General features: G+C 29.9%; 2 protein-coding genes across 3 annotated transcripts; both read right to left on the bottom strand.

The window, feature by feature from the left end:
* Positions 1–3871: 3871 nt before the first annotated feature.
* Positions 3872–6068, bottom strand: LOC129312606 (uncharacterized). Of its 2 annotated transcripts, none has more exons than XM_054955270.1 (2): positions 5946–6068; positions 3872–4446 (listed from the first exon to the last, which is right to left on the bottom strand). In XM_054955270.1, exon 2 carries the CDS (start codon positions 4420–4422, stop codon positions 4015–4017), a length of 408 nt encoding a protein of 135 aa, XP_054811245.1. In that variant the 5' UTR covers positions 4423–4446; positions 5946–6068; the 3' UTR covers positions 3872–4014. The 2 variants fall into 2 exon arrangements, with proteins under 2 accessions (XP_054811245.1, XP_054811246.1); XM_054955271.1 differs by having other exon boundaries at positions 3872–4422; positions 5946–6060.
* A 6923-nt stretch (positions 6069–12991) lies between these two features.
* LOC129312584 (uncharacterized) lies at positions 12992–15328 on the bottom strand. Its single transcript, XM_054955246.1, has 2 exons — positions 15189–15328; positions 12992–13540 (listed from the first exon to the last, which is right to left on the bottom strand). The coding sequence occupies exon 2, from the start codon at positions 13538–13540 to the stop codon at positions 13160–13162; it is 381 nt and encodes a 126-aa protein (XP_054811221.1). The 5' UTR covers positions 15189–15328; the 3' UTR covers positions 12992–13159.
* Positions 15329–21540: the final 6212 nt, after the last annotated feature.

Genomic DNA, 21540 nt, shown 5'->3' with positions numbered 1-21540 from the left:
TATCTGACATCAATGCCCTTATGTAGCTGAATCCATGGCAACTGACCTCTCTTCGCAATTTAGTCTTAGCTCGGACGACCTCGCCCTTCCTTGAGTCGTCTTGCAGAAAGCTTAGGAACTGGCCCCAGTCCCCTCGTGCTTGGGTCAACTAGGTGAAGTATTTGGAGTCAGATTATGTGCCCTAGTGGAAGGAGATGGGTCTATATGACCTAATTCAACTATCTCTAGCCAATGTTGACGTCCCCGTGGACCTTCTGACGGCCCACCTCAGTTTCTAGGCTCTAGACTGTAATGCTTTCATCTTTAAGCTCAGCCTAATGTCCCTCACGCTGTGGGACATCTTCATGTTCCTAAGGCTACCCATCACCAAGGAAGAGAACTTCTATGCTATCCTCGAGAAGCACAACTTCTATACCACCCTTCCTGCCAACTTGGAGAGCAAGATCAGGGCCGTGGGCTCTTATTCAAAAATTATGGAGCTGTTCTTCGAGAAACTAGCCTTCGAGCCCGTCATCACCACGGAGCACCTAGTCTTCATCCGGATCTTACCTAGTTAATAGATCCTAGCCTCAGGGGGAGGGAAACCAGTGCAGCTGCAGCTCAGGATCACCCAGTCCCTGCTTTGTGGCAATCAATTAGCCTTGGGAACTATGTTTCTATGCCGTCTCTATGACGACATGAGGGAGTTGCTGATCAAGAAGCCCTTCAGCAACTTCAGTAGGGCCATCTAGTTTTTAAAGTTGTGGACGACAGCCTACTTCCCCAACCTTCGGCGAGAGCCCTTTCCTGATGATTCCCGTGCCAACCTCCCCTTCACTTGTCTTTTGGGTGGCTATCCACTAGTGGAGTCGAAGAACTTCTTCAACTTCTTCTATTAATAAAGTTAGTCCTTGGTGAGGACCTTAAAAGCTTTCAACATCCTTGATTGCCACCTTCCCACCTGGTACAAGTATATGGTGGAAAAGAAAAACAAGCCCGCCAACCTTCTAAGAGACGAGGTCTTCCTTCCAGCCACCACTCCCCAGAAGATGTGGCTGCCGTACACTAGCTCCTCCTCCAAGTCTCTAAGAGTATACTTAGAGTCTTATTACCCTCAACTGGTGGCGGGCCAGTTTAGACTGAGCCAGTGCATCTCTCAGGGCTTGTCCCCCCAAATTAGCATGGAGCTGCTGGATAGAGAGGCTATCGATCAGATAGCTGTTCCACTTACCACCCAGAGGCAATGCAAAGTGGAACTTGTAGATAGAGATGCCTACCTCCACTTTAATAAATGGTGGCCCCAGCGCTTTATGCGCATAATAAAGAGCCACACCAGTAAATATTTCCTCCACATCTATCTTATGTTTGCCCTTTTCATTTTGTTTCCTTAGACTTAACTTGCCTTGTTTTGTGTAGGTCGTGATTGGACACAATTCCACGCGCTGGTGACCTTTTTAAAGGGCAAAATTGACGCCCCCGCCGCTTCCAAGACCCCGACAGCCCCTTCCATGAGGATCGTGGTCCAGGAGATGGAGCAAGATGACGCTTATTCCTAAATTTCTGTTCCCCCGGTCTCTAAAAAGTCTAGGGCCAAGAAGAGCTCCTCTAGTCGCCTCGATCGAGGAGATATTCCAGACAAGAGGAAGCGAGCTCCGTCTCCCTCTCTTGAAGCTAAGAGGAGAAAGAAGACGACATTCATAAATGACATTCAAAATCTATTCACTAACAGCAAAACGTCTATTTCATAGTCCATGTGGTTTACGCTTGTTGAAGAAGAGGAAATTTACAAGTCACCTAAATGATGTTTACAATAAAAACTCAATAAATAACATTCAAATTTAATTTATTGATAATAAAATGTTGGTTAATTTTGCATAATCACGTGGTTTATATTTATTGAAGGAGAAGAAATTTATAAGTTACCTAGATGAAATTTACAATAAAAACTTTGTAAATAATATTCAAATTCCATTTATTTATAACAAAACTTTCATTTATTTCATATAATCCATATAGTTTACATTTGTTAAAAAAGATAAAATTTACAAATTATCTAGATAAAATTTACAACAGAATGCGCCTCTTATTGCATATCAGTTGCCTGGATGATTTTCTTCTTAATCTTATGGTTGTCTTTTTAGTTGTGGTTGTACTTTGTTCCGCCTCTGTGTTGGTTGCTTTCTCTAATTGGCCTAATAAATTTTTCTTCTTGCTTAAGTAAAGCAAAAAAAAAAAAATTATAATTTGAGTTAGGCTACACTATTTTATTTCATATCTCCTTTACTTCCGTTGTCCCTTTTCCTTTTCCTTTTTGTTTAAAGCATCAACATCCTCGTACATGATTACGTGTTGCTGACTTTACAATATGAGCATTTTGTTCATTTCTTTTTAACCGGCCAAGGCCCATTCACTTGAATCAAAAATAAAGAACATAAAAAAATATTGATGTAATATTGAAGAAAATTGAATCTTTCGCATACAAAAATTGATGATTCTGGGCAATGTAGCAATAAGCATATATATATGTATACATATGGCAGACAAATCGTTGATATCGATTAAAATAATAATTTTCTTACAGAATATTTTTTTCTATAATTTTTATGTCATTTTTTATAATTTTCTATGCAACTTGTTTTAATAGGTAGCATTATTTTCAAATTGCAAGTGGAAGTGAAAGAGAAAGTTAAGTGGAAATAATGTTTTAAAGCATATTTGGTTTGCACATGAAAGTGGGTATTTTTTATGAAGAAAGTGAGAAAAGAAGTGACCTGGGTTTCATGAATATGTGGAAGTTAGTTCCCTGAACCCAATTCTCCCAAGAAATGACTTCTCCAACCCAATTTCATGCTACCAAATAGGGCATAAGATTACTAAATGACTAAAAACAGAATTACATGATGTGAAGTACTCCTTCCGGTTCCTTTTATACATCATTCTTACTAACTTCACCAATATCAATGCAAAAAATGAAAAGAATAAAAGTGTATAAAATTTCAAACATGTCCCTATAAAAAATTTAAAAAGTAATGTTATATTATTTTATCTCTTTCATGAAAGATAATTTTAAAAATACATTTCAAATATTACTTAAAAAGCCACACCATTATTTATAAATAGGACCAAATGACTTTTTAGAATATGCCCTGTAAATGAAACCGGAGGAGTGTCAACATAACAATAACTTAATTACGAGTCCAATCAAACTCCGTACACATCAGTATATTAGTATGACGGTGTTCATTGTTAGTGCTTAGTAGATAACAAATCCAGAGAGCACAGAAATTGGCCCGCGTGATAAAGTTCATTCCACAAAATAAACCACCAGATCGAAGTGATGATGTTGGAGAGTACCGAAGATAAGTATATGACTCGTTATACAATTAAATGACAGATGAATGCCCAGATATGAAGAGATGAAGACGAAGCTGAGAATGAGTGAGATGAGAGAGAAAGAGATAATATACCTCAACTTAGAAATATTTTATAAAATAGTTTTTGAATTGGTGAATTTTAGATTTGAACTCTCATATTTAAAATTTATATATTTAAAATTCTGTTTGAAAAGTTTAAAAAATTTACAAAGGAAAAAAGAGATGCGTTGAATTTAAAGCAAAAGCATAAAAAAAAAGTAAAAGTGACAAGCTTCTTTTTATTTTTCAGTTGATGAAAGAGGAGAGTGATAGATGAGAAAAGATGCAAGAGTAGTAAAAAACACAGAAAATTAGATAATTGAAATGACTTAAATTTTAAATGACTAGAATATGAGAATAATTTGAAATTAGAAAGAAATTTATGATTCTACGAATTTTTTTATTATCAACATGAGCAATTTGGTAAAATCCAAATTTCCATTTATCCAAATACAACATTGTTTATAAACAAAGTTCCATAGTAGAATAAAAACACAAACTCGTGAGTTTAATGATATAACCATAGAGTTCAAGAACATAATAAAGGCTCATAAATCAGATAACCAGCACAAACTCACAAGGTTAATGACATAATCATAAAGTTTAATAACAAAATAAAAACTTATGCATATAGAATTTTATCTAATATATTAGGAGCCAACTTTCCACAACTAACACGATATAGCCATTGTTGTTTCCTGGAAGGTGTCAAGCTGAGAAAAATTTCTCTCCATTCAGTGTCGTCCTTCAAGGTTTCCAAGGCTTTCATATAACGATCTTCATGAACGTACCCAATCTCATCAAGAGCAATCACACACTTGGCAAGAGAATAATCGGAGGAAGAAGAAGTGGCCTCCTCGTTACTTCTCTCACCTTTATATCTCTCAGCTTTTGCCTTGTATGCTTCAGCTTTTGCCTTAGATGCTTCAGCCCATGTTGCAAGTGCTTCACTCATTGGAGTTTTAGTCACAACATCTATGAAAGCTTTAGCTATTAACTCAGGCCACATCTTTGAATCAGTTTCTTCCATCTACCACCAGAATGACAATTAGCCCTGAATAAAAATCATTTTTTTGGACTTTAAAGGGACAATTGGAGTATAAAGTTGAAGTTGCAGATATGAAATATTGAAGGATATGTGCAAACGTACACTAAAAGATAAAATCCAAAATCCAAAATAATTATTGATTAAATACCCACAGAGGCAATGCAAACAAAATAAAAATAAATTCATGGGTTAAAGAGCATTTTTGTCCTTCAATGGTTAGGGAGAGTGTCTATCACTCCAAATTTAGATATGGTGTAATTGCTCCTTCAACATTTGAACATGGTGTACTGGGCACTCTACTATTACAAAAATTAACTTCAAACATTAGTTGACTTAAAAATAGTAGAAAAGCCTTAAAAATTATAGAAAATGATAAAAAATACACATAAATACCCTATAAAAAATTAATATGTGTAATTTAATAGTCTTCCATCAAAATTTATAAATCCTTCTTTAAAAATTTATAGTTAGAGTACCATGCATTCATTTATAAATAATACTATTTGTAAATGTTGGAGGAAGAGTTATAAATTATCGCACTGTTTTAGAGACTTAATTGATATTAATTTTTTATAAGATATTTTTCTGCAAATTTTTTAGGTTATTTTCAATAACTTGTTAGGTAACTTTTTTTAATAGCTAGCACTATTTTCAAATGGTAAGCGGAAGTGGAAGAAGTGAGGTGGAAATGGAATTTTAAAACATATTCGGTATGTATATAAAACTAGGTATTTTTATAAAGAAAGTGAGGAAAGAAATGGGTTGCATGAATATGTGGTAGTTTCACCAATTTTGATAGAATCCAATTCTCCCAAAAAAATTAGATTCGCTGTACCGAACAACCTGATTTTTCATTTTTTAAATGACTAAAAACATTATTGCATGATGTGAAGTATTCTCTTTGGTCCTTTTTATAAATCAATCCTACCAACATCACCAATATCAATATAAAAAAAATAAAAGGAATAGAAGTGTGAAAATTCCAAATATAATTCTATAAAATATTAAAAAAATGTCATATTATTTTTTCCTGTGTAATTTTTAAAATATTTTTTAAATATTATTTAAAAAGTTGTACCATAACTTACAGAAAAGACCACATGACCTTTTAAATGTGCCATATAAATGAAACCCGAGAGAGTATCAACGTAACAATAACTTAAATATGAGTCCAATCAAACTCTATACATATCAGTATTACGGTGTTCATTCCTCAAAATAAACCGCCAGAAGTGATGAAGTTTAAGAGTACTGAAGATAAGTATGAGACTCGTTATACAATTAAAACGATCCTAAGCCTAGAGGAGAAACCATAATCATAGCAAGCCCAATTCACACCAATCTTAACGATTGCACAGATTCAAATTCCCCAATTCATATTTGAAACTAATTCCCAGATAACAGAAAGCATTTCTTCTTTTCGGTGAAAAGGACAGACGAATGCCAGATGTGAAGGGATGAAGACGAAGCTAAGAATGAGTGAGAGAGTAAAAGGGATAATATACCTCACCGTCGCTGGAGCAAGAAAGTGAGAGCAAGTTGAGCGAGCGACGAGGTCGACGGCGGCATTAAGAGAACCGCGAGAGAAACTAAAACACAATCGTCAGTCGTCAGAGAAACCGATCGAGGAGCATGACTTTAAAAGTCATGAAGTTGTGCCAATAATTACTATTATGCCATCCCTTTATCAAAGCAAAAGGAGTGTGTCCCCTCAAGTGCATAATAAAAAGGCAATTAAAAAAAAAAACAAAAACAGCTCTAATATATATTGCCAGAAGAATCTCATTGCAAGCCCATGGAATATAATCAACACATTTTTATTAAAGGTCCAATAAAATTTAATATAATTCTATAAGCCTAAAAGTCTCTTTTGGAATTAAGTTTTTTGATAAAAATATCGAATTGTTAATACACAATAGAATATCCATAAATGACTTTTAAAGCGCATTTATTACTAACAAATCATACATTCACTTCACATAAATGTTCAAGTCACCTAAATGGTATTTACAACAAAAATTCCATAAATAACATTCAAATTCCAGTTATTAAAAGCAAAATGTTAGTTAATTTCACATATTTCATATGGTTTATAGTTGTTGAAGAAGAAGAATCTTACAAATTATTAAGATGAAATTTACAACAAAAACTCTGTAAATAGCATTCAAAATCTATTTCGTTATAACAAAACTTCTGTTTATTTCGCATAATTCATGTAGTTTATATTTGTTGAAGGAAAATAAATTTACAAATTATCTAAATAAAATTTACAATAAAAAGTTCTTCTTATTGCATATCAGTGGTGGCTGGATGATTTCCTTCTTGACGAAGTTATGGTTGTCTTTTTAGTTGTGGTTGTACTTTTTTCCGCCTCTATGATGTTTGAGTTTTCTAATTGGCCCTAATAAAGCTTTCTTCTTGCTTAAAAGTAGAAAAAGAAAAAATTACATGTTGAGTCAGGTTACATTATTTTATTTCATATCTCTTCTTTACTTCCGTTTTTCTTTTTCTTTGTTTTTTTTAAATCATCAACATACTCGTACATGATTACGTGTTACTGGCTTTACAAAATAGTCATCTTGTTCATTTATTTTAACCCTTGTGCCATTCACTTGAATGAAAAATAAGGAACATAGGAAATTATTGATGTAATATCAAAGAAAATTGCATCTTTCCCATACAAAAATTGATGACTCGGTAACGTACATCAGCAAAGATCCTATCCTATTTTATTACTCACTACTCAAGGAGCAATAAGCATATCTATAACTGGCAAATCGTTCGATATCAATTAAAATAATTTACAGTATGAGCTCTTCTTAGAATCTGACGTCAAGACAATCAAATATCTATAACAAGCAAATTGTCAAATGAAGGATATGACAGTGAGATGTTGAATCTCGAACTTGGGTTTGATAGTGAGGAAGAAACAAATAGAGAATTGTTGAGCCCAGTGACTATGAAGATGATGATGAATCGAGTGTGGTAGTCTGGGCATGAGAAATCGATGGCAAAGCGAAGATGAGGAAAGACGAGGAGGAAGAATGCATATGTGGAAAAAGTCAAAAATATCCTAGCATGCATGGACACCAACTTTAAAAACGCTGGAATGATATTGTACCAATTTTAAAAACGCAGGCATGACATTGCGCCAAAAAATATTTTAATATACCAAATGCATCTGAATGAAAAATATTAGAGGAAAATTTGTACGTTAATCTAATAAAAGATGAGGGAGGGAGAGCATGGGTTTTGAGACCATGGATATTGAAAGTTAGAAAGTGGAGAGGAGAGGCTAGGGTTGGGCAAGGGATAGAGAGATGAAGTTTTAAGGAGTGGATATTTATGTTTTAGAAACTTAGAATTCAGAACTTACAATGGTATTTTTAAGGATATAAGGTACGCTATGGGGTATTAATTATATTTTTTTAATATTATTCATATTTAAATTCATTAACAATGAGAGAGAATGCAATACAAAATTAAAAAATTTTCATTTAAATAGGGGTAAAATTAAAAATTTATTATATTTTCAGACAAAATTAATAATTTAACTACAACTTCTTAGTTCCAGTGAAGTTGTTGAATCTGCCTTGCAATAGGCAATGAGGCGAGTAATTGTCAATAAACACTTCAATTTTTACACTTTAGGACCAAAAATCTTCATTGCTATTTAAAGACCTTGTGGTCCTTTTTTGTAATTATATTCCTTACAGGGTCTTTGGTTGTTATTTTCCCTTTTCATTTGTTTTTCTTCTTACTAATTCATTTTTACCTCACGAGTTGGCGATTTGATGGTGATAACTCACAACCTATTATATATATATATATATATATTGTATATTATATGTACTATATTGTGGATATGCATAACGGATACCTTTTAGAATTTTTTTTATCTTTAATATCCTAATGAATAGCTTAGAAGGAGTTTTTTTTATAGTTTCAAAGTCTACATAATATACCATTATATACCTCTTTATTTCTTTGTAACACTAAAATAAGACTTTAATAGTTAGATGCTTATAAATAGAAGCTATATCCAAAGCACATGTACCTAAAAGAATAAGAAAATTTCCTCCATCGTTTTCTTCCCCATTTCTTGTCTTGCCTTGTTCTTCTCTATTCTTCATATTAGTTATATTTTATAACATGTTATCATCATGAATTAGCACTAAAAATAAGATATAACCTTATAGATTAATGTGTTTTTATATTACATATAATTCTATTTTTTTGTTATTGCTCTATCAACATTCTCAGTTATGTTATTTATATTTGTAGTTGCTACATTATATTTTATTGTTTTATTTTCTTCTCCTTTCCCCTTCTTAGTCACAAAGTCTTTTACATTTCTCCATGTTGTTCATTTGAAAATGATCATGTGATTAGTGAATTAATTTAATATAGTCTCATCAATCATTCATTGCTTTATTTTTTTATTATTTGTTGTTTTATATTTTTATGAAGATTGATATACTTATTTTTCCTTCCTTTTGTTTATGTATTTGATATCATCTTTATATTTTTGTAGCCCTCCATTAAATTAAAAATGTGTGCGCGTGCGCGCGCGACTTTATGCTTGTTTATGTGTGTGTATTTATTGATCAATTTATGTTGTTAATATAATTTGTTTTATTTGTTAATATCATATGAATGATTTGCTTTATCAATTAGTTTATTTGCTTTATTACCTTTCGTTATCTTTGTTGTGCTTTATTTATTTAGTAAAATTGTTTCTTTATATTTACGTTTCTTTATACTGTGCTTCATTATGAATTATATTTTATGATTTGTTTATGGTTATTTTTTTTATTGCATATGTGAATAATTATTTTTTTACTATACTATTTGTTTATTTATTATGCTTTATTTTATTAATGTTGTCATAATTCTAATTGTTATTACTATTTTTGTTTGAATCATGACAAATCTTATTAAACTTGAATTTACAGCCATTAATATTATGGAAAAAAATTCACTTAGATGCCAAAGACAATTAGTCAACATAAGGCCAAGACAATGATCTTCCCTCACTATCATCTTCATAAGGGGCTAAAAGCTGAATATCAAATGGTGAAAGATCCACTATAATTGTGGAATAGTCTAAAAGGATAGTTACCTTTTGAAGATATGACCACCAGAAAATGATAATTCCACCTAAAGCCTAATATAAATACATGCATTTGAGGCTATAAGATTTTAAAACGTAAGAAAATATATTTCAACAGTTTTTAAAATATGTTTTCAATTGAAATTATGTGATGAGAAAAAAATTAAGGACTTAATAGAAAAGACATTTTCAACAAACAACTCTTTATGATTTCTAGGATGAGCACCATCCTGTAAAGTTGTATTGACGCTATCCTTCAATAAACAACTCTTTTCAACTTTTTATCTTTCATTTACAATCTTTAAATTGTTAGTGTGACAATCACTTAAGTATCATTTTAAAGTTTCATTTATAGAATATGAAGAGCATCACTTGAGAGAGAACAATCCTTTAAATAATACTAAAATTTTTTGAAGGATTAATCTCATTATGGCAAACAATTATGGAAATACCTTGGAAAACCCAAAAAAAAAAACTCATTGCACACATCATACGTAAAAGTTAGGATCCTCATTATATTTATCGAATGCCAGATCTGGCTGTCCATATCAGTTGTAAAAGTTGTAGCATTAGTTGGAAATATTTCATAAAAAAAAGTTGGAAATCATGAAAGAAATGTTGTAAATCATAAAATAGGAATACAAGTTGAAAAAATTTAGGCCTAGTTTTATTTTTTTTTCACCTTTTGTTTTAAAAAATTATTTTGTAAAATGATTTTAAAGAACTACTTTTGAAAAGAAAAAAGGCTCGTTTGATAACTTTAATTTCAAAATTGTATTTGAATTATGAAAATAATAAAGCCTGTTGGATCACATTTGTTTTTGAGGATATGTTTTAAATTAGAAAAAACTAAAATTAATATATTTTTTAATTAGTTAAACCAAGGAAAAAAATCTATAAAAAGTTATATATAAAATTTAAAGTAATAGATTATGAATATTTCCATGTTGCTTGGTTCAACAAATGAAAAAAATAACTAAGTAACTTTTTAAAATTTCTCAAGGTATCCCCACATTTGGAAACTATGAGACTAATTCCTTAAGAAATTTGAGCACCATTTAAGGGGTTATCCTCTTCTAAGCAATACTCTCTATACACACTCCTCCATCTATCACCACGTCACCCCCACGGGTCGCCCCACCTCAAGCCACTTGGTGCCATGTCACCCTCCATGTGTCGCTCCTACCTCACACCACGTGTTATTATGTCATCAATTTATATTTTCATTTTACAAGTTGCCTCCTCCAAGGTTTGAACCCCTGACCTCCTCCTTTTGTGTCTCACCATTTTACTATTGAGTTGGAATGAACCTGCAGTCTATTATTACATAATTATATATATATATATATATAATTAAACTATACAAACACACACATATATAAAATATTAAATATTATAAAATATCATTACTATCATTAAATACTTCAATTTAATTCCTTTAATTTATTAAAATTGTAAATTATATTATTTATTTTGTCTAAAGTAAACTATAAATATAGTTGATATAATATCATTTGTATTATTTATTTTATTTTTTTTACTTCTTGAGGTTATTTTATTATTTATTTTAATATTCATATTTATAATGATGATATAAAAAATATCTAAGAATAAATAGTAAAAATATAGATTCTTATATATTAGTTCATAATTATATATTTTTCTAGCTAGTTTTATTTAAAATTTTATTTTTACTTTTCATTAACAATAACTCTTAAGTAATGTAACTGGCTTTTTTTACATTACACTTTACTTTTTTAATTAGTTTTCATTTTTAAATTATAATTTTATAAGAAAATTATACACTATATTATCTAATTTTCTTATATTTATGTCACAAGATAGCATCAAACAAAAAAAATCATATAGCATCAAATACATATGTATATTTCATATACTATAAAAGTTAAAAGTGAAATTTTAAAATATCTCATTTTTCTTCTTTTCATCTTTCTTTTTTCTATCATTAACCATCAAACTGGGAACATCTAAACTGGCATCAAACTCTAAAGTTACTAGTATTAAATGTAGAATTTGAATTTAAAAATTAGATTAGATGAAATATCATTCTATAAATGAGTAAATTTAACTATCACATGTCTAATTATTATAAACTAGTAGTGTTATTGATTAAAATATCAATTTAATCATAAAACATTTGAAAATAGAGACTCATTACCACATTATATGCATCCCAAATTAAAAAAAGTCAAACATTATATTTTTGAATAAATTTATCACTTCACATAGAGGTATGCATTAGTCAATTCAGTTAGATTTGGTGTTAATTGACCAAAACTAATTAATCAAACTGGCCTAAATATTGGATTGAATCAAATCAAACATTACTTGATAACAAAAATTGATGTAAAATAATATCATTTGGTTTAATCCTTTGCTCAGGATTATCAGTATTAAATAATACCTTAACATTATCTTAAAATAATTTCATTATTTTAAAGTTACAATTTAACCATAAAATATATTAAATGAAAACTCATTATGTTATTTTATATATTCATTATAAAATTACAATAATACAACAAAATTAATGCCTTAAAAAGTTAAATATTAAATTAATTAAAAATAAAAATTATGATGAAAATACAAAATTAAACTTTCAATGGTGACTCTGAATGTCGCTGCTAAAAGTTTTACTTTCTACAGTAACTTTAAAAAATCGTCACTAATTGTCAACTTTTAGTGGTGACTAATATGTCCCTGCAAAAACTTAAACATATTTATTATAACATAAGTTTTATGAAATTATAACATATTATAAAATATGTTGACAATCAGTGATGACTTTTTGATTGTCAACTTTCAACGGCAATTTATATGTCACTGCTGAAACTTAGACCTTCAGCAATGGTATGCATTTGTCACTGTTGAAAGTCTAACATGGAAGTTGCCGCAGAAAGTCAAACTTTCAACGGTGACTTTTATTGTCGCTACAAATTATTCATTTTTAGCAGCGACTTTTTAGAATCGCCGCTGAAAGTCATGTTTTTTTTTTTTTGTAGTAGCACTAATCAACTTAGAAATATTTTACAAGATAGTGTATTAAATTTTAGATTTAAAATCTCAAATTTAAAATTCATATATTTAAAATCCTATTTGGGAAGTTTAAAAATTTTTCAAAGTAAAAGAGAGGTGCGTTGAATTTGATGTGAAAACAAAAAATTTAAAGTGACAAGCTTCCTTTTGTTTTTCAATTGATGAAAAAGGAAAACGATAAATAAGAAAAGATGCAAGAGTGCTAAAGATATTGATAGTGGAAAACACAAAAACAATATGCTTGAAATGATTGAAATTTCAAATAACTAGAATACGAGAATAACTTGAAATTATAAAAAGAATTATAATAAGAAATAAATGAATCTATAAATTTTTGAGTATTAACATGAGGAATTTGGTAAAATCCAAATTCCCATTGATCCAAACACAATATTATTTCTAAATAAAGTTCCATATTAGAATAAAAACACAAACTCGTAAATTTAATGACATAACCATAGAGTTCAATAACATAATAAAAGCTCATAAATCCCATCTCCAACACAAACTCACAAGTTTAATGACATAATCGTGAAGTTCAATAATAAATTAAAGACTCAACTCTCCATGATAAGCACGATGTAGCCAATTTTTTTTCTTGCCCTCTTCCATGGTAAGAAAAATTTCTCTCCATTCAGGGTCGTTCTTCAAGATTTTCAAGCCTTCCATATAATAATCTCCCTTAAGGAAAATCATGTCATCAAGAGCAATCACACACTTGGCAAGAGAATAATCCGGCGAAGAAGAAGTGGCCTTGTCACTTCTCTTACCGTTATATCTCTCAGCTATTGCCTTATATGCTTCAGCTTTTGCCTTGGATGCTTCAGTCCTTGCTGCAACCGCTTCCCTCAACTCATGACTTTTAGCTATAGTGTCTACCAAAGCTTTAGCTATTAACTCAGGCCTCATCTTTGAATCTGTTTCTTCCATCTACCATCAGAATGACAACTAATTAGCTATTAATTAACCCCAAACACAAAATAATTTTATTGGGTTTTAAAGGGACAACATGATCATACAATTGGAGTAACAAATATAAAAATGTTGACAGAGATGTGCAGGCATATACTAAAAGATGAAATCTAAAATACAAAAAAATTTTATTGACTAAATACCTACAAAGGCAACTAAACAAAATAGAAATAAATTCATGGGTTAAAGAGCATTTTTGCCCTTCAACTATTCGTTAGGGAGCATTTTGTGTCCTAAATTTAGATGTGGTATGATTTTCCATTTCAACATTTGAAAATGGCACACCAGGTACCTTACCGTTAGAAAAGTTAATTTTGATTGTTAATTGATTTAAAAAATTGCTAAACAAAACCTCAAAAATTAAAGAAAAAGAAAAAAAACACATAAATATCCTATAAAAAATTAATAATGTAGTTGATAAGTCTTCCACCAAAATTTATAAATCCTTCTTTAAAAATTTATAGCTAGAGTACAAAATATGTTCCTTTATAAATAAAACTATTTGTAAAATTATCACACTATTTTTGAGACTTAATTGATATTAATTTTTTTATAGGGTACTTTTTCTATAATTTTTTACGGCATTTTCTATAATTTTCCATGTAACTTTTTTAACAGCTAGCACTATTTTCAAATTGCAAGTAGAAGTGGAAGAAAAAGTAAATTTAAAATAAAGTTTTAAAGCATGTTTGGTTTCGTACATGGAAGTGGGTATTTTTTATGAAGAAAGTGAGAAAAGAAGTGACCTGGGTTCCATGAATATGTGGAAGTTAGTTCCTCAATTTTGATGGAACGCAGTTCTCCCAAAAAATGAAATCCACTATACCAAGCAACTTGATTTTTCAATTCCACTTCTCCAATCCCTATCTCATGCTACCAAATAGGGCATAAGATTACTAAATGACTAATTTAGAATTGCATGATGTGAAGTACTCCCTCCAGTTCCTTTCATAAGTTATTATTACCAATCTCACCAATTTCAATGCAAAAAAAAAATAAAAAGAATAAAAATATAAAAAATTTCAAACATGTTCCTATAAACATTTAAAAAGTGATGTTCTGTTATTTCTTTTCTTGTAAAAAGTAATTTTAAAAATTCATTTCAAATATTTATCATGGCTTATAAATAGGTCAGCTAATCTTCTAGAATGTAACTTATGGCACCGGAGGTAACAACAACTTAATTTTGAGTCCAATCAAACTCTATACTTATTAGCATCACGGTGTTCATTGTTAGTGCTTAGCAGATAACAAATCCAGAGAGCATAGAAATTGGCCCACGTGATAAAGTTCATTCCTTAAAAAAAGAAAAAAAGAAACCACCAGAAGTGATGAAGTTCGCGAGTGTTGAAGATAAGTATGTGACTCGTTATACAATTAAAACGATCCTAAGCCGAGAGGAGAAACCATGATCACAGCAAGCCCAACACACACCAATGTTAACGATCGCACACGATTCAAATTTCCCAATTCATACTTGAAACTAATTCCGAGATCACAGAAAGCATTTCTTGTCTTCGGTGAAAAGGACAGATGAATGCCCAGATAGGAACAGATGAAGACGAAGCTGAGAATGAGTGAGATGAGAGTAAAAGAGATAATCTACCTCACCGTCACCGGAGCACGAACGAGCGACGGAGGCGCGAAGAGAACCGCGAGAGAAACTAGAACACCGCCGTCAGAGAAACTGATCGAGGAGCGTGACTAAAAAAGTCATAAAGTTGTGCCGATAATTACTATTATGCCCTCCATTAAATAAAGCAAGAAGAGTGAGTGTCCCGAAGTGCGTTACAAAAAAGCAATTAAAAACATAAAATGAAAAACAAAAACAGCTTTACTATTTATTTATTTTTAATACAAAGACAGGATTGAAAAAGCCTGAGATGATTACAAAAACAGCATTGCTATATTGCTGCTACAAGAATCTTTATACAAGGAAACTAATATTTTCATTAAAGGTCTAAAAGTCTCTCTTGGAATTCAGTTTTTTTTTCTTTTTTATGAAAAAAGGAATTAATTTTTTGTGTCATACACAATAGAACATTCATAAATGACATTTAAAGCCTATTTATTAATAACAAAATGTTCATTCATTTGACATTACCCTAGTAGTTTACATTTGTTGAATAAGAAAAAATTTACGAGTCACCTGGATGGTATTTATTAAAAAAGGCTTCATAAATAACATTCAAATTTCATTTATTAATAACAAAACATCAGTTAATTTCACATAGTTTACGTAATTTAATTTATAGTTGTAAGAGGAGAAAAAATTTACAAATTTCCCAAATGAAATTTACAAAAAAAACCTCATAAATAATATTCAAAGTTTATTTATTTATAACAAAACTTCTGTTTATTTTATGTAGTTCATGTAGTTTATATTTGTTGAAGAAGATGAAATTTACAAATTATTTAAATAAAATTTACAACAAAACGTGCTTCTTATTGCATATCAGTTGGCTGGATGATTTCCTTCTTAGTGAAGTTATGGTTGTTTTCTTAGTTGTGGTTGTACTTTTTTCCCCTCTGCGGTGGTTGTGTTCTCTAACTGGCCCTGATAAAGTTTTCTTCTTGCTTAAGTTAAAAAAGAAAGAATTACACGTTGAGTTAGGCTACATTGTTTTATTTCATATATCTTCTTTACTTCCATTTTTTTTCCTTTTTCTTTTTTTAAAAAATCATCAACATACTCGCACATGATTACGTGTTACTGACTTTACAAAATAATCAACTTGTTCATTCCTTTTAATCCAAGTCCAAGTCCCATTCACTTGAATGAAAAATAAGGAACATTGAAAAATATTGATGTATTATTAAGGAAAATTGCATCTTTCCCATGCAAAAATTGATGATTCTCCGCAACGTATATCAACATGATCCCATGCTATTTTATTACGGACTCGGCTTCTCTCTTCCACGGAATCCTACCTCCGCGTCTCCACCGCAGCAAAATAAAATATAGACTATATATCCAGATTTAATCTGGACCGTTTATGTTTGTTTTTTTTATTTTTTTATATTTATTAAAATAAAAATATATAAAAAATTTAATAAATTTTCTTACCAATTTGGACAGTTCATTTTTAATATAGATGGTTAAAATTTAATATTAAATATTTTTAATAAGTTAATTACATTTTCTAGAGTATATCTATACTATTCAGAATATATTTACATAGTCAATTTAAATTTTTATATTAAATTTAGATTATTTATATTAAATCTAAGTTGTTAGATTGATGAGCAGATTTATTAAATTTTTTTATAGTTTTTTTTATTTCTATTTTGATAAATATAAAATAAAAATAAAACATGAAAAAAATTTAATCTAAACTAGTCAAATTAAATCTGAACTGTCGCACCCCAAAAATATAGTATGACGGGTATGGGTCATGAACCATATCACACATTTCCTAAGTTTTAAATTGAGAAATTTTTCCATTGCTAAAACGTATTTGAATTTATACTGAGATTATGATATGCTTAGTAATAACAATTATAATAAAATATTCAATATTTTTGCAAAAATTTCAGCAAAACTTTCCATGTAAATAAAACCTCCCAAAAATTCTATAATTCATTATTTTATACAAAATATCATATCAAACAGGAGCTCAGTTCCTACACCCAACAGATAGAATATATATATATATATATATTAAAATAAAGAACCTTTGTTATAACTTATGTGGAGCACCTAACCATACTTTTAAAAATAAAATACATAAGTGTTTATAATTACATCAAAATGAGGGAATTTCAATCAACTCTCCACCTAACGCATCTAAAAGCTTGTCATGAGTCAACAAGAAGATTAGCGTTAGTTAAGATATTTGAGACTAAACAAATACTTTTCAGTGAATAATGTCCCAGCAATAAATAGATGAAATAGAATAAAGGGAATAAATTACAATAATTTTATAACTAATAAGACAACAATTTTTATATGAAATATTTAACAAGCTTCAAAATTAAGAGACTCTATATAACCTTAAATAAAATTTTGAACCATTAAATTATCATATCAATTGTTCTTAAAACTTGATTTCAAAAACAAATAAATACAATAAATAAATAAATATAGTAACAAAATTCATGTTTCTAGGAACTTATCAAAACAATTAACTGTCCATGGAAGTAAATAACAAAATGTAGCTTATACCACAAAAACAAACATGGACACACGGTCCCATAAGGTAAGTAACTAATTACAGCCTGAGCTATAAAACAAACTTGAACACACAATCTATAAAGGTAATATTAATCAAACGTAGCCTAAAGTGACGAATAACAAATGCATGTGTTAGACCCATAAATAACAAATGTGAGAATAGAACTCACGATGATCAAACTAACTAGTTATTTAACTGAGGCATGTAAGGGCTAATGGAACTGTTGTTAGCAACTAATATTCTAAACATAGTCTCTTTCTAATCCATTTTTAAACATAAGAGAAAATCATCACTATAAAATAAAAATTTCAGTCAAACTCGCATGAATATTTTTAAGCATCAATTCAATAATTATCAAAACAAAATTTCATAATTAATGCCCAAACTTACATTTATTGTTAAGCTAAAATTATCAAATTTAGTCAAGATAATTTCATCAGTCTTGAAAATGTATCTCATAAGAAGAAGTAAATGCATATAACAATTTAATTAGTCTTCACTTTCATATATAAAATTTCACAAAATAAAGTAATTTAATTAACAAAATATCTAAAAATTGACATTATTGTTATTAAAATGTTCTATATAAAAATATAATATTTCAATAAAGATAATTTCATTAGAAAATCAGTTAAGACTTTATCCACTTACCTAAAATTTTCAGAGTTCAAAATTCACTTGTTAACTTCAATCACAATTCTCTTTTTCCAAGCACCCTAAAAATTATATAAAGACTTTAAATAAGCTTTCAATAAATTCAATACTTTACTTCCAACATTACCACTATCAAAACTTGGCTATAATAAATTTGAAATTTTAAAATCAAGACTTTACACATAAAAATGCCTCAAAAGCCATAGCTCAATACTTCATTAAAATACAATCTTCTATTGATCTTTTTATTAAAACAGTAGGTATACATTATTTCCAATTCTAACAATAATGCATTTTTAACATTCAATCTTTCGCCCAATAATTTCTCAACAATCGCATAATTCCAAAGAATTTAACTAGCTACATATCACTTTCATAATCAAAATTTTTACAGGATGCCAAACTTAATTCACAAGATATTAGCATCCAAACCAAGTATGCCTTCCAAAGAATTTAATGAGATTTTAGGAAATACATAATCAAGCACTTCCTCTAACAAACATTTTAACAAACATCTTATAGACACCAACCTCCAAGTTTCATGTCCAAGTTCTCCTATCCAAATCTCATCCTAGCCAATTCTTCAAAATTAACAAATCCAAACAAAATTAATTCAACTCAAAAATTCTGACCCACACTTATCATAATTATGTTTTCAGTCCATAAATTTTAGTTTCATTTCATTTTCCCCTCCCTCAACATTCATGAACAGCATTCCAGGTTTCTTTGGCTTCACTGGTTACTTGATGAGCTAGGAACAGTCCAGGGTTCTTCTACAAACATCTATTGTGATAGTCAAGCTGTAATCAAGATTGCTCAAAATAATATATTTCATGAGTGAATCAAACACATTGAGATTGATTGACACTTTTACTCAATAGCATGTTGTTTGAGGCATTATCCAATTTGTTCCAATTTGAACAAAGCATCAGCTGGCTAATTTGTTTACAAAGTCTTTTCATTCAGGCCACTTTCAGTTCTTGGTAGACAAACTCAAGTTGCTTTTTGTTAAGCCTTCTTGAGTTTGAAGGGACATGTTATCTAAAATATTCTCTAAATATTATATCATTATTGTATATATATCTTAGCCATTATTAGTAGATATTATTTGATATTATTTTGTAATTATTAGTCATTATTAGGTTATTCATTTCTTGATGTATATAATGTACTTTTCAGCATAGTAATATACATGCAACATTTTTCCAAATCTAAATTGCTTGTTATCATGTTGTTCATTTTCCTACAGATTGTTGTTCATTTATCAACTAAATGTTGTTCATTTGCTTATTAGACTTATTCATAACATTACTTTCACTTGATTTTATTCTAAGTGTTACTTTCATGTTTAGATGAGTTGTTCATTTGCCTATAGATTGTAGTCCATTTCCCTATTAAATTTTGTTCATTTGCCTACTAGATTTGTTTTTAACCCAACCTGCACTTGTCAATATTTGTAGTTCATTTTTCCTGTTATATGCAATTGCAAATGGGCATGAACGAGTAAGTATTCCCCTCCAATGACTTCCTCATATATACTTACAGAAAATTAACATTGTAAATTGATTATGTTGTAAATTTTTATTTTACATAAACACGAATAGTTCCAGTTCTTTCCTTGCCATCTTTGTTTTCTAGATTTTGAAAGTCTAATCGATTCAAATAATCCCGCGAGAAGGTGCCCTGCATCTTACGATCCCAGTGACGGTGACTAAGTGGACCATTTTTTTGTTGAAAATTTTAATCTTTTGCTGTGCTTTCCTATCCAACACTTTTGGACCTTTGTTCAAGCCGTTTGATTTGCTTGCCTCCCCATCCTTTCAGCTACATTTGCCAAAGAATTTGTCAAAACATGCGTTTAAATGACTAGAACGTGGGTTTCTCGATTAAGAAACTGAATCCCTCCACTCTTTCATGTTGCTCTGAGTTGGTAACTATCGTTTGATTAGAGCTCTTTGCCTATGGGGAACACAACGCTCCTCTCGCGGCATTTTTCTTCCGTTGATGGATCATGTAGTAAATGCTGAAATCCCATTATCTGACAAAGAGGGCAAGTGAAAAGTACCGAAAGGATGACTAAAAAAAATAACTCGAAAGCTTTGACTACTAATTGTCGCAAGGAATGTAATTTAATCTGAAAATTTGAACTGATTTCGGTGTAGAAACGAAGCTGAGAACGAAACCGATTTCAGAGCGTTCTCCAGAGTGCAGAGAGGTGTGGACAATCTTGTTATTTCCTAAAAAAATTTAATTTCAATTCAATACTCTAGACTTGAAGTGTGTAGTTTCAGAAATTCAGGAGTTCTCTTTATTATTATCTCTGGTCTGGGGGTTTTTAGTAAAAATTATCTATCTTTAAATTGTTAGTGTAACAGCCCTTTAAGCATCATTCTAAAATTCAATTTATCAATTATGAATAGCATCTATCGCTTAGGAGAGGGTAATCCTTTAAATGGGGTGGGAATACTTTAAAGGGGGAAAAAAAAAAAACTCATCGTACACGTCATATGTAAAAGTTAGGTTCTTCATTATATTTATCAAATGCCAGATTTGGCTGTCCATATCAATTGTAAAAGATGTAGCATTAATGGAAAATATCTTATAAAAAAAAGTTGGAAATCATAAAATAGAAATACAAGTCGAAAAAATTTAGTCCTGGTTTAATTTTGTTTTCACATTTTGTTTTTAAGAATTATTTTTAACATGATTTAAAAAAATTACTTTTGAAAAAAAAAGGCTCGTTTGATAACGTTAATTTCAAAATTGTTTTTGAATTAAGAAAATAATAAAGCCTGATTGATCACATTTGTTTTTGAGGATATGTTTTGAAATTAAAAAAAAAAACTAAAATCAATATATTTTTTAACTAGTTAAACCAATGAAAAAAAATATTTATAAAAAGTATATATAAAATTTAAAGTAATAGATTATGAATATTTCTATGTTCCTTGGTTCAACAAATTAGAAAATAACTAAGTAACTTTTTTTTATTTCTCAAGTTATCCCTATAGCTGGCAACTATAAAACTAATCCTTCAAGAAATTTGAGCATTGTTTATGGGGTTGTCCCCTTCCAAGCAATACTCTTTATATCAATATTTTTAAAATCAGACCGGATATTGAACTAAAA

The sequence above is a fragment of the Prosopis cineraria genome, unplaced genomic scaffold (genome assembly GCF_029017545.1).
Source record: "Prosopis cineraria cultivar Desert tree isolate PC_DT_omini unplaced genomic scaffold, ASM2901754v1 PC6, whole genome shotgun sequence".
Classification (NCBI taxonomy): domain Eukaryota; kingdom Viridiplantae; phylum Streptophyta; class Magnoliopsida; order Fabales; family Fabaceae; genus Prosopis; species Prosopis cineraria.
Note: the sequence above shows the minus strand (reverse complement) of the source record. Positions and strands in the feature narration are given on the sequence as shown.